This window comes from Gavialis gangeticus, unplaced genomic scaffold (genome assembly GCF_001723915.1).
Source record: "Gavialis gangeticus isolate Ggan-Ray unplaced genomic scaffold, GavGan_comp1, whole genome shotgun sequence".
Taxonomy (NCBI): domain Eukaryota; kingdom Metazoa; phylum Chordata; order Crocodylia; family Gavialidae; genus Gavialis; species Gavialis gangeticus.
This window is the reverse complement of record NW_017728960.1, coordinates 4,938,199-4,951,438: the sequence shown is the minus strand read 5'-3', so window position 1 is coordinate 4,951,438 and position 13,240 is coordinate 4,938,199. Positions and strand designations below refer to the sequence as shown.

Sequence of the window (13,240 nt, the reverse complement as noted above, 5' to 3'; positions counted from 1 at the left end):
GCCGTAGCCGGACTCGGACTTGACGATACGGACCACGCGCGGGCCCCCCGCGCCTCCGCCGCCCCCCCCGTTGCGCTGCGGCCCCGGTGCCGCGCGCTGCAGCCCGTCGCCCTCCTCGTCCGCCATCTTGGCGAGCCGCTCGCACGGCCGGGCCAGCCGGCTGCTCCCCCCCTCCGCCCCGGTACGGCCCTCGCCGGCCGCCGTAGCGAGCACGCGAGGCAGCGCGGGACATGGAGTCCGGCAGGCGTCACGGGCCTGGCGCGCGGCCTCATGGGAAGTGCGAGTCGCTTCTCGGCCCCGACGCCTCATGGGAAGTGTAGTTTCCTCGCCCGCTGCGGAGTCCACTGCCCCATGGGGGCGCCCCGCTGGGGCTGCTGGGAGGTGTCGCTGCCACCGCCATGGCAACGGTGAGGTCACTGCACCGTGAGGCCCTCGTGACATCACGAGGGGTCCTGGTTTTCTCATCCCCAGTTTTCAGATTGGAAAAAGTGACCCCAAAGCCACATTTCTCCATGATTAAAATGAAACGCCACTATGTGCGCACTCCGTATACATTTATAGTCCACCCAGGAAGCGCATGCACCAACTGCAGGTGCTTTGTCAGCCTGGCCAAGGGGTTTCAAACTCAAAAGCTTGCTGAGAAACATTTTTCCATTTGTTCATTTGGACTAATAAAAGAAATCAGATTTACCCAAAGAGCCTCGTCTGTCTACGTATTAGCGACGTTTCATTTTAATTGATCAAATGTGGATTTGGGGCTACTTCTTTTCAGTGAAAACTGGGGATTTTTTTTTTTTAATCAGAGAAAACCAGGATCCCTGGACATCACAGAAGCTATATGGCCTCCTGTTATTATGACGACCCCACCAGGAAGTTGCAGTCCTGTAAGGTCATCCTGGCCTCACGAGGTCATGCCAAGCCTTCCACGCTGTGGTGTGACATCACCGCCTTTTGTTGTGTCGTCATGCCGCGTCACGCCACGTCATGCCATGTGGATGGTGCCCAAAGATCCCAGACCCCCAGTTCACAACCTGAGATGACATCATCCCAGCAGGGCAGCGGGTCATTGCTGTCACAGCTCGATGGGTGACCTCATAGCCCATAGCTTGCCGGTGCTGCCGGCTGGGCCCCGTGGCACTCGGCACTGCACACACGCAGCACGTGGGCGCCCCCTGTCCCCAAAAGCTTCCCAGCTGCATGAGATGCAAGCCATGCTCCATAGGTCTTCGGAGCAAACTTGTGTGGGGGGACCATGCAGCACACAAGACAACTTCCCACAGTTCTGCTGTAGCATGGGAGCCATTCGCTAGGGCCTACTCAGCTTGTCCAGGCCCTGATCTTATGCACGATCAATGAGGAGCCGGGGATGTGCCCACGACAGAGGCCCATTCTCCTCTCAGAAGAACAGGGACCTCCAGGGCCACCGGGACCCAACCGCACAGCATTTAGCTCAGAGAAAATCTGTTCCATCAGGAGAAGGAGCAAGATCTCATTGTTCAGCGAGGAGAAAGACACAAGTGAGAGACAGAAACCCGAGGATACAGAAAAGTGGGTGTTGGCAGCTGCTGTATTTACTGTCAACACATATGCACTAATAGGGATGAATCCTGCTTATGTTTGCAAATGATGCCAGCTGTGCCCAAGGCAAGGATGGGGAGAGCACCCGTAGCCGCCGCGCCTGGCACACCTACGAGATGGGGTGGACGAAGACGAGGGCGAGGGAGCAGGCAGTGATTCAGCTTGGAAATGCTCGTAAACATAGTTATGAACTAGAGGCCTAAAAATCCCTGATGTAGTGGGGGGGGGGTCTCTCCTGGCCTCATCTAGCAACCAGCAAAGCCCACAAGTCTGGGAAATACCCATAGCAGAGCCTAGATCATCCCTGTCCAACCTCCTCTTCAACACCCCAATGATGGGGAGATCGCATCTTCCCTGTTCCACTGCCTCACTGTTCTAGCAGTGAAGTTTTTCCTGAGATCCCATCTAAACCTAAACCTACAGGTCTGTCTGCCTAGTCCTGAGTCCAGCTTCAGCGTGGAGCAAACGGTGGGAGGTGAGAAGGGCACCACCTCCTATCTTGGCCTCTGTCTGTGCACCAGCACTCTGCACAGGCCCTCACGTCAAACCCCTGGAGCCCCAGGTGGCTGCCAGAACCCCCCTCCTCAAAACTTAAGCCTTGCTCCCCTCCTGTCTCTTCTAGCTCCAGCCCATCTCCCGCAAAGCCACCACTCCAGATTGCCAGGCAGCTGCAGGGATGGCCCCAGGCCTGCAGCTCTTGTGATCAGACTCCCGCATCCAGTCATAGCTGGTAGGCTCTGTGAGAGCGCCAGCTCCTGGGATCAGGCGAGTTCACGAGATGCTCTGCTCTTCTCTAGGTGGAAAAATTCTCACTCCCACTCCCGCTGGTGGAGAGAAGCTGGCAGACAGCCTGCAGGCCAGGAGTAAGCTGTGTCCAAGCCCTGCTCCAGACTCACGCTGAATGCTGTCCTGGCGTGGCTGGCTACAATGCTGCCCTCTTCCTCCCTCCCATGGTGGGGGCCACAGGAACCTGCCTGCCTCTGCGCACCAGCCCAACAGGCTCTGCTTGAGCTGAGCAATGGCCCTTTTAAATGCTCAGGAACCAGGAAGCAAAGCAACAGGTCGACCTTTCATTTTTATCTCCCTGCTCTCATGATGTTGAGGGATTGTCTCTTGCCTTCCCCTCCACCTCCTAGCTTTACTTAATAGCGCCTGCGCCTTATGCTCTTGCAGTGATTTAGGCTGTCACGCTTTTTTTATTTTAAAAGAAATTGTTCGTGTTCCAAGCCAAATCAGGTCCAAATCCAGGAGTCAGTCCAGAAGCATAAATGGCCCTACAACTGGCAGACATCCACCAGGGGCTTCAGATATTTCCAGCGTCTTTTGGCAGGCATCCTACATGCAGGGCCAAGCCAGGAGGCTTGGGGTTCAGATGCCCCCAAGTTTTGCCTGTCCTCAGCCATATGGCCACAGGAGCAAGCTAGGGAGGAGCCTCCCATTTCCATAAAATGGGCTTTAAACCCCAACACCTTGGCAGGTACTAAACCACACCAGAAAAACAGTTGTCCCCCAGGCTAAGGAAAACTGCCTTCATGGTCCCAGATACATAGCGTTTCCCCTGCCAGGTAAGTAGGATCTCATGCATGGAGTACCACATGGCCTTGGATGCTGGTTGTAGCAGGCATCGTGCCAGGGCCCTGGTCCAGACCTCACAGGTTGTGCGCTTCACATGCCTACAGCGAGGCAGTCTCAGCTAGGAGCAGAGAATTGCCACCCTGGGTCAAATCAAAGGAGCCCCTAACCCAAAATCCCACCTGTGACTGGAGGTAAGACAGGTGCAAAGTGATTCATTCTCTATCAGAGCCTCCTGAGGACAGGGACGGTCAGAGCCCAGGAGAAGGGTTTTGTACCAAAACCCTTGAGAAGAGACAAAAGGACTGAGAAGGTGGTGGGAATAAACCCAGGAGATGGCTTTGTAGTCAAGGCCAAGTCCAAGCACTCAATGGGACACTCGGGTGTGAGGAAGGTGTGTGAAGAAGAGGGCAAAACAGTTCATCTTCCCGGTTTAATCCTGCCATCTTCCAGCCTCTGGGAAGCAATCTCCACCCCCTGGTGGTCCCATCAGCAGTTCTACTTTCCTTCACCCTGGTACAGACAGATGGCTGGAGACAGGAGGGGAAGGAACAGAGAACGCCAGGGTTCAGACAGAGAACCAAGGTATTGAGTAACCCTCGCTGCCTGCAGCCTATAGCAGCTCTACACACCATATCCTTGGCAATCACCTTCCAGCTTTGATAAGAGCAGGCCTCCTGCCATCTCAGGGGAGGAGGCACCCCAGCACACAGGCAGCTCTATGCCCGGACACACCCAAAGCTCCAGCTCACACAGGGAGCAACAACAGGTCCCAAGTCCGGTAGGTTCAGCCTGGCTCCCCTGTCTTTCACCCTCCCTGCTAGCCAGCTCAGAGCCCCATGCAGGCAGGAATGAATTCAGCCTCACACAGGAAAACCCTGGGTCATGAATCATCTGAGGAAACAAGCCTCAGCTCACAAAACCTTGTGCTTGATCTCTGCTTTGGTTAGTCTGTGAGGTTCAAATTGACCTTGTTGCCTCCTGGGCTGCAGGCTAAGGGGGCCAACTCTGTCCATTTTCTTCAATCACCCCCACCTCATAGTGAAAAGTTGGGGCACAGGAATAATAAACAGCTGGCCAAGTGTGCAGATGCGTGCAACAGAGCAAGGGATGCAACCCAGGAGTCTGAGCACCCTGCTGTGCCATAGCCACCAGTGAGTTCCCCACTTCAGGCGAAGGAGGGAAGTTGCGGGGGGATCTCCGCAGAAAGGGTCAGAGAAACCAGATTAAGGCTGGAACTTGGAAATGTCTGCCTGTGTAGAAGATGCACAGCTTAGCAGAGATGCTTGGGAGGGCGACAGGATGTGTTTACAGAATACTAAAATTGTGAAGAGAAAGTTGATAGGGATGTATTATTGTTTCTAAGAACTAGGTGTAACAGAATAAAGGGTGGGACTCGTTGCCACTAGATGCGATGGAAGTTGAGAGTTCAGCCAGATTCACAAGGGGAGTGGACATGTTCTTGGAGAAAAGAGGCATCAGTAGCTACTGAGCACAAGAGTGAGGGGCATGGCCTCACTGTCCTTTGGCTTCATGCAAAACCATACTGAAGTCAGGCTGCCCAGGCCAAACAGAAGAGGAAGAGGCAGACTAGTGACCCTCACAGGGTGAGACCAGCAGACTCCAGACTGCTGTTGCAGGGAAAACCCTTGAACAAAATCTCTAGGGAAGTTACCAGGGAGGAAGCCAAGTCCTCCAGGGGTTCCCTGCTGAGCAAAACCCTTCTAGGGGATTTTTAAACCAGCACAGAGAACTCCACAAGCTGTTTATCAGGCCTTTAAAAGGGCCCTTGTTCACAGCAACATTCCCTTCCCCTTCTGCTTGAAAGGGAAAGAAATCTCCATTGTTTCAGGCAAGATTTTGATCACGAAATTGGAGTTAGTAGGCACTAAACCATGGTCACTGTCCCCAGACAGGGTTAGCTAGAGCCTCTGGGGGTTTTGCTGTAGTTCTAGCACCCAATCTTCAGTCTCCAAAAGGCTGCTCTATACCAATGCAGCAACTCGCTTGCTCCCATCCCCATCAGAGATGTGAAGGGGACACAAGTTCAGAGAGCACCACAAACCTAGTGTTTTTACAACGCATGTCTTACTTTTGAGGGAGATGGATCCTGAGTCAGACTGTATTAGTGTGGCACTTGCTAAGTTCAGTTCCTAGCTGGTCATGTATATAAGCCCCCAAAAGCAGCAGAACTCCCATCAGGAACGAGAGGAACAGGGAAGTTCCAGCACAACAGAAGGAATCGGGTAATAAGAAAACCCTAGTGACCCCAAGTGCCCTCCTGGGACCAATGGATAATCCAGCCAGGGGCCCACACCAACCATCAAGCCCACGCAAACACATCCACACACCCACCAGATGTATACCAGTAATTTATTCAATCATCTACAGCTCATTGGGACACAGAGGAGTTAAGGCACAGGGTCTTCTGCATGGAGCTGTTCCATTGGTGCCTTTGGCAGCACTGGATTTTACTGTATTATACATTGGCTGTACTGGGTGTTGATAGCGCTCCTCTGTGTCTGATGCAGAACAAGAGAAGACCATCCCTTTCCCAATCACATGCAAGTCAGAGAACAGCAGTCAAGCCTGCTAGCTAGCACTTTCCACTCTGTCTAAGAAACAAGCACTTCCTAAATACACTGCCGAAAGCTACGGCATTAGCCCCTACTCTAAAGACAATAATAATTTACTGGAATAAATACAAGTGCAAACCAAACCCCTGCTGCTTCAATAGCTACCACGGGTGCTACTAATCTGTACGCACTCGGGAAAGGGGCTGCTGAAAGGCATCTTAGGTGCTTTGATACTGCCACGCATCTCTTCAGCTGGGTCCAGAATAGAAGGGAGTAGCTGGGTTTTCAGAGCATGGTATACTGGGGCAGACGGTTTGCTGTGCGCTAGGCTCCAAGCTGGAAGTGGCGTCGTGCCACGTTAGGAGGAGCCAAGAAGCAGATCTTTGACAGAAGGATTGAAAACCAGAAGTCCTAGCTGGTTAGTTGAAGGTAGGAGTCCAGTGTAGCACAGGACTCCTCATAGAGCAATACCAGCCTTCAGCATGCGACTGGGAAGACCTGTAGCAGGGATGCTCTTGGCCTCAGGAAGTCTTGTATGTACACCCATTGGTCAGCCCCTGCCAGATACACTACGCATGCCCTGTCCAACGAGCATGTCCTGCTGCACACTGGAGCCCAGCAGAGATGAGCAGAAGCATCAGTAACTTGCAGCTCTGCTAGCGCTGGAGGTGGCACGTTGTTCCTTGAAGTGCTACAGTTCTCTCCGTGTCTGGTGAGCAGAGGGAGGCAGCAGTGGCCACAAAGCTGGAGAATGGCAGGGAAGGGGGAAGATCAGGTCAGAGGCAGCAAACGGAGTCCCCACAGGTAAAAAGCAGTGCCAGGATGCTCAGGTTTCCACCACTCTGATGAGAGGGAGCGGTTTGGGTTTCAGGGAACCTGCCAGACTCTTGCTACAGGACAAAAGAGAAGTACTTGTTCAAGCCAGGCCATGCCGCCCATGGCTCACAGCTGTCACATCGAGCTAGAACCTCTTGTGGCCCCTTCCTACAGTCAAGCCTCAAACAGGAAGGGACCAAAGAATTATGCCCTGGTGATGTAAGGAAATGCCTTCCATTTAACAAGTAATTTGGTCAAAGGTCTGATAGAGGCAGCACCACCAGGACACAGATCTCCTCCCCCCTGCCCAGGCCAGGCCTCAGCTCCCCAAAGCAGCAGCGTCCCATGGGGCCTTTCCAGCCTCCTAGAGACCAGTTCAGGGACCCCGCTCACCTGCTCACGTACTCCGATTTTGATCGTGGCCGGGAGCTGAAGCTGGAGCCGCCAAGGTTGATTTGCTTCTCAATCAGGTGATCAATGCGTTCGTGCATCTCCAGATTCTGAAAGAGGATGGACCCAGAAGTTAAAAGCTGGGGAGATAGCAGAAGGCAAGAAACGCTGAAAAGGGTAGAATGAAAACAGACAGCTGGCTGGGCTCTGGAAAGCAGCCCAAGGTTTGTCCACTCCACTGGGAGACTGCACTGAACAGACAGTTCTGCTCCCTCCACCAAAGACCACAGATCAATACCTTGACCAGAGTGTCTGTGTGACCTGGAGTCTCCAGGCACAGACGGACTATTTTATAATCTCCTGGGATATTTCAGTCACTTTCTCTGCCAATTGCAGCCACTGATGCTTCAGAGAAAGTTTCCCCCAAAGAAAAGCCCGAATGTGCTTTCATACTTTTCTGATCCCTGTACCCTAGTAATTTTCAGCCAGGGTGAATGATACCCTGGGGTGCTGCGAGATCCTTTTAAGGGTGCCACACAATATTAATACTGTTAAGTGTGAAAACACCCATATCGATTCACAAGATAAACTCAAAGATTTCAAATAAAAGTCTGGTCATGAAAACACTGCCCTGCTGTGGTCTCTCTGAGCAGTTTTGCAACAAAAGAATTGCTCTGTTATTCATCCATAGTCAAAAAATGAGCGAAAGGCAAGAGCTGGCATTTTCCAAGGGGGGCTAGAGAACTACTGTCAGACCCCACTACGATCGAGCTCAACCATGACACATTTTAATCTATACAAATTAAAACTGGACTTCAGATATGAACAAAGCAGATGGATTCAGCTTCAGTTACACCAGCTGTTTCAGGTGGGTTTTTTCTCTAGAGTTAGGGAAAGGGTTTTGTGCCCACACACTGTCCCAATTCAAAGTCAACAGCGAGGAAAGAAAAGGCTTAAGAACTGCTAACACATGCTCAGCTTTTAAGTAAAGGAGGAGATCCATTTGACACTGCACTGCTGTGAATTCAAGGTCATGGAACCCAGCTTAACACTGCAATTTTACCATTTGGCGTGCGCGCACCCCCCGCCCCGCAACTTTGGGGGTAAAATGCAGTCATAGAAATCGTAAAGAAGCACGGTTGGAGGGACCTCCAGAGGTCACAGCTAGTCCAACCACATGCCTGAGGCAGGATCAGCCCTGTCCAAACTAGCCCAGACAAACTCATCATCTAAACTCTTCACAAAACTATTGTCAGCCCTGACACAACACAGGACATTACACCCAAACCTGATGCAAATAAAGTAGGGTGACCACGGCAGCCAATGTCCTGCTTCTATAAAAGGTTATTAATATACGCTCGAGAGATTTTAGGCAGACAGCCAAGCCTCTACTACAAAGGAAGGCAAACACCCCTCAGTCCCACCCCTACAAGCCTGCTTCATTTGACCATGGGGTAAAATTTCTTCCTGATCCCATGCATGAAACCAGTCTAACCCTGAGCAAAAAGACTCACAGAGACATTTCTGCAGCAAGTTTAAGAGGAAGGATCTTATGGGTTAATAGCAGGCTCTCATCCTCAGCTGTAAGGAGCAGATGAGCAGAGTAGAACAAGCATACCTCGGCTGTCAGGTGGGCTACTTGCTCTCTGAGCTCCTGGATAATCGCGTCCTTGGCCTGGATCACTGTTTTTGAGTTCTGCAGCTGCAAAGTGAGTTTGTGAGAAGGTTACAACATTGGCTCAGACACGGCTCAGGCTGGACAGGGCATCTGGAAAGCAGGGCAGACAGCACAGCCGTCCCTTCAGCTTTGCCAGTGCCAAGCTATTGGGTGGATATCATCTGCTTTTAACTGGAGCATGGACTCTGTGGGCAGGCTAAAGAACTCACCAACGAGTTTTGCTGCCAGAGATTCCCACACAGGCCCCCCTGCAGCTAAAAGTCCACACTTACTGCTGACAGAGAAGAGCAACTCGCTGCCTTCAAACTGCCAGTCTTGGGTCCAACTCCTATCAGAGTCCCTGTTCCTTCAGATCAGACCTTCCAGAATCTCAGCCCCGGGAGACCACCCCTACCTCCAAGGGTGAGGCTGGGGAAGCAGGAGGGGGGATGCTGTTGTCATAGCCTACGGGATTTAAAACCTGAGTCCTCATGCCTACAGGCAGAGGACCAGGCTGCAAATCCACCAGAAACAGCCTGCTCCAGTTCAGCTGTGCCCTCCCTTGAGATTCCCAACAGGGGATCAGGTGACCTGGGAGGACCAATGGAGGCCAGAAGCCCCTGATGGAAGAGCTACAAGACCCCCCACTTTCTTGGGCCTTGTCCCTACAATAGTTCTCCCAGCATCCCTGCTTGGGCCTACTTGCCCGTCTTGGGTCTCCCAGCTCTGGGCTCATGGTAATATTGACTCTTGGCTGACCCGCCCTCACCACCTGATCAGACCCATGACAGCTCAAGTCAGCCCCAGTTGCATGTGAGGTGCCACCCACCTGCTCGATCATGTGCCGGACTTTGCGCTGCTGACTCTTCAGCATGTCATCAAGGTGATGGATCTTCTCCCGCAGCATAGCCACTTCCTTCTCCAGCTTGGCCGACCTGTGAAGGCAGCACAGGAGAATCATGAAGAGCCTTCTAATCAACTCATTTTAGCGCAGGGAGGAGTTAATGGCATCATCCAGGCCTTGTAAGATGCTGCAATTCATCAAGAACTACCACATTTTTGCCATTGAAAGCATCTTGCGTAGAACTGTCTGGACCGTATCCCAATACTTGAAAGACCTGAAGAATCATAGAAGTCAGATTGGCAGGGGTCTCAGGAGGTCACATCTAGTCCAGCCATCTGCTCAAGGCAGGATCATCCCTGACCAAACCATCCCAGACAAGTGTTTGTCCAACCTGCTCTTATAAACTCCCAAAGGTAAAGATTCCACCCCCTCTTCTTCCTGCATCTCAAGCAGAGCCCTCCTGAGAATCAGCCTGCTCACAACTTCTTTCCTCTATGGGCTGGGCTAAGTATGGACAGTAGAGATGGGAAGTCCAGTACAGGGACGTGGAGGATTTCTGTTAGAATCAGAGAGGTCATCAGTTGGGCAGGTCTAGTCCAACCCCCTGCTCAAGGCAAGATGATTCTTATCTAAACCATCCTAAACATGTGTCTGTCCACCCTGCTCTTTCAAACTCCCAAGGACAGAGGTCCCACCCCCTCTCTGGGCAGCCTGTTCCAATGCCAAACCACCCTCAGAGCAAGAAAGTTCCTCCGCTCTAATCTCAATTTCCCCTGCTACAATTTCAGACATTGGTCTCCCCTACAACCACAGAACAGGCTACCTCCTTCCTCCACACGAGCACCCTTCACATGTTTAAAGACTTCTCCTATATTGCTTTGATCTTCTCCAGACTAAATCATCCCAACTCATTGAACCTTTCCTCACCTGTCATCCTTCCTAGAACCAGTGTCCTTTTTGTGAAGGAACATGGACAGACACCCAACAAGATGAGGAGGGGCAAGGGATCACTGAGCAGAAAGCACAGTGAAGGGTCAGATATAGGATGGCAACAGGTGTAAGCAGAGACAGACGGGGCTTGAATTTATCTGGAGTGAGGTCATTGAGCCCAGAGACCATGACCAGGGAGATCCTAAAGCAGGGGCAGCAAGCAAAGGCAGCGAAGAATGAAGTAAGGTGGGTTTGATGTGGGATAGCTCAAGACCTGCTTTCCCAGTGGAGCCACTAGAGGCCTCTGCTGAGCACTCCTTAGCTCTTTGCAGCACTAGTGCTTAGTCAGCTCCCTGAGAAAGCCACGGTACTATGCTTTCTACAAGAACCATAACCCAAGCTGCCACAGTGGTGGCCAAGGAGCCCCAGCACCCATCTCAAACTGGGCCTCACCTCTCCTGCTCAGTGAGCCGGTCGCTTTCCAGGCTCCTCAGTTTCTCCAGCTCATCTTCGCTTTCCTTCATCTTCTTCAGCAGACTCTGATGCTCCTGCAACAGATGGGACAGGACAAGCTGCAGAGCTGGGGAGCAAGCAAGACCAGGCCCTGCCTAGTCTCTTGTTCACAGCAGGCATAATGCATGGGGCCATGTGGATTGGCAGAGCAGGGAAAGATCAGGATCCTGCTGGGAAGGGCAGAAGTTACAAGGCTTTCCTAGCACTGGATTCAGCTGAGATACTAGGCCACAGACATATGTGGCAGGGGCCGCCCAAGTAGAAGCAAAGCAAGATTCACCTGCAGTGTGCTCTAGCATCATGCCTCATGCTGCCCTGGACACATCCCCACACAGCCAAGGGAAGCTCACATCATTCTTGGCCAGTGCCCTGTATCCCAAGAAGGCTTTGCATCCAGGCTACACCCTGGCAGCAGGTTAGACTGTCAGGACCTCAATCATCAGTGCAAACAGACCAGAAATCCAGGACCAGAACCCCTACTGAGGCCTGCGTGAGGTAGAAGATGCATAGGTGTCCCTGCCATCTAACCACTGAGACTCAGTGAAATACTCAGGTCCCATATAAAAAAGAGACTGGATCTCTCCCTTTGGAAGCTTTCAAGCAGCTTCTGGGAAGCCAAGCTCCAGACCGGTCAGCTCCCTGTCTTCCTATGCAGTGCTGATCTGTGAAACAAAACAGTTCCAAGCCAGGTTACCCAACATCTGATGCTCTCCAGCAAACCTCAGCCTCTCTACCCAGAATGCCAATCTGTATGCTGGGGGTCAGGAGGGGTTATTAGCTAGATATCCATCTATTGGACCTTGATTCAGCCACCCTCAAACTGCCCCTTGGCAGGGCAGAAAGCATGCCAGTCTGAAGAAGGCCTCTGAATCGCTCCATAAAGCTGAACAGCAGCTAGGCTCACACGCTGCAAGCACTGTGCCCCTCTTTCCCCCCAGCAGCACTGCCCAGGAGCCTGGCACCTTAAAACCACTGTGAGCCCTGCTTCCTAGCCATGAGCAGATCTAGGGTTTTAAGAGGGGGTGCAGATGGCGTGATGCATCATCTTATATATAACACAACACATTTTTCTGTAGGCAAAAAGGAACTAGAAGGTTCACTTATAAGCAACAGGCCTAGAGCTATAGCATTCAATTTAAGATTGAAGCCAAAAAAATAAAAACCTTTATTGGAATGTGCATTAATTTGCCGTATCACATATGAAAACACAATAGACCAGGCAAAAATAATACAAAGATGTTGTGTCAGCCCTGTAGTTATTATAGTTAAATGTATGTCTCAGATTCATGAAATGAGCCCTCTTGGGCATCTTGCCAGAGCCTCCCGGGCTCCATTGAAAATTATTTTCAGGCCTGAGCTAATATTCACCTGAGTTAACATTTCTACACCTGAGTTAGTTTTTCTTAGCTAGAGTGAAAAAACAGTTTGCAGGGCTGTGAAATGGGAAATAGGTTACCAAGAGCAGCTAACACACAGCAGAATTGCAAAAGAAAGGACAGCTTGATTCATGGAGTCATTAAAGACCATTTAAAAAAGAAAGAGGGGCATTAACACATATTGAACAAAGAGATAAGAAGGAACCAGATAGAAGACAATGAGCCGTGAAGTTAAGTGACTTCCTCAGCACTGCCTGAATAGAAATGCTGCTGCCACTACCAGACACTTGGCTTTAACCTTTGGGTACAGCAGGAATTGTGCGGCTGCATCACTGTACTCCAATCCAGATCCACCCCTCATTCCTGGACTAAGCAGTACCTTTTCCATGCCCAGCACAAGCCGCTGTAGCTCCTCCACCTCTGCTTCCTTTGCCGCTGCTCTCTCCTCTGCTCTCCCTCGAGCCGCTGTAGTTTCCTCAACTTCTCTCCGGTACTGAGACACAGTTGCCTGTAACACAGGACAAGAGAGGCATGGGTTCCCATTCCCCTGGCATGCAGGCAAGGAAGCCTCCTGTCACCACTGTGATGGCAGGTTCTTCCCCTGGGTTTGCCAAGGGCTGCCTGGTGCTCTCCAAACCAACAGCCCCCTTGACTGAGGAACAGAGGCTAGTGCTGGAACCCTGTGGCAGGGTCTGGGTTAGACATGCCTCCCACCCCAAACCTGGTTAGCAGTCACCCACGTGAGGCAGGGATTCAAAACTCGAGCTTCCTAATGTCCCCGAGGCCAGACTGTGTCAGGGAGGCTGAAGCGCCCAGCTCCCAGTCCCAAGCTCAGCTCCCTTGCAGGGACAATTCCTACTTGTTCCCACTTCCCAAGACCGCTAGATTAGACAGCAGAACTGTAGCAGACTGATGGCAAACCAGGCCTGCATCAGCACATGGCTGGGAAATTTTGTGCTAGGTAAGTAAAGTGGGGGGGGGGGGGGGG

At 51.9% G+C, this 13,240-nt stretch overlaps 1 protein-coding gene across 3 annotated transcripts in view; it reads right to left on the bottom strand.

Annotated features, from left to right (window-relative positions):
• Positions 1–5,505: 5,505 nt before the first annotated feature.
• TUFT1 (tuftelin 1) overlaps positions 5,506–13,240 on the bottom strand; it is a 27,216-nt gene continuing 19,481 nt past the window's right edge. For all 3 annotated transcript variants that reach the window (XM_019528374.1, XM_019528378.1, XM_019528384.1), the window contains 6 exons: positions 12,632–12,760; positions 10,817–10,911; positions 9,419–9,524; positions 8,551–8,634; positions 6,936–7,042; positions 5,506–6,616 (listed from right to left, as the gene is read on the bottom strand). In XM_019528374.1, the coding sequence (XP_019383919.1) occupies positions 6,553–6,616; positions 6,936–7,042; positions 8,551–8,634; positions 9,419–9,524; positions 10,817–10,911; positions 12,632–12,760 (585 nt within the window). In that variant the 3' untranslated portion in view covers positions 5,506–6,552. The remainder of the gene's footprint in view (positions 6,617–6,935; positions 7,043–8,550; positions 8,635–9,418; positions 9,525–10,816; positions 10,912–12,631; positions 12,761–13,240) is intronic.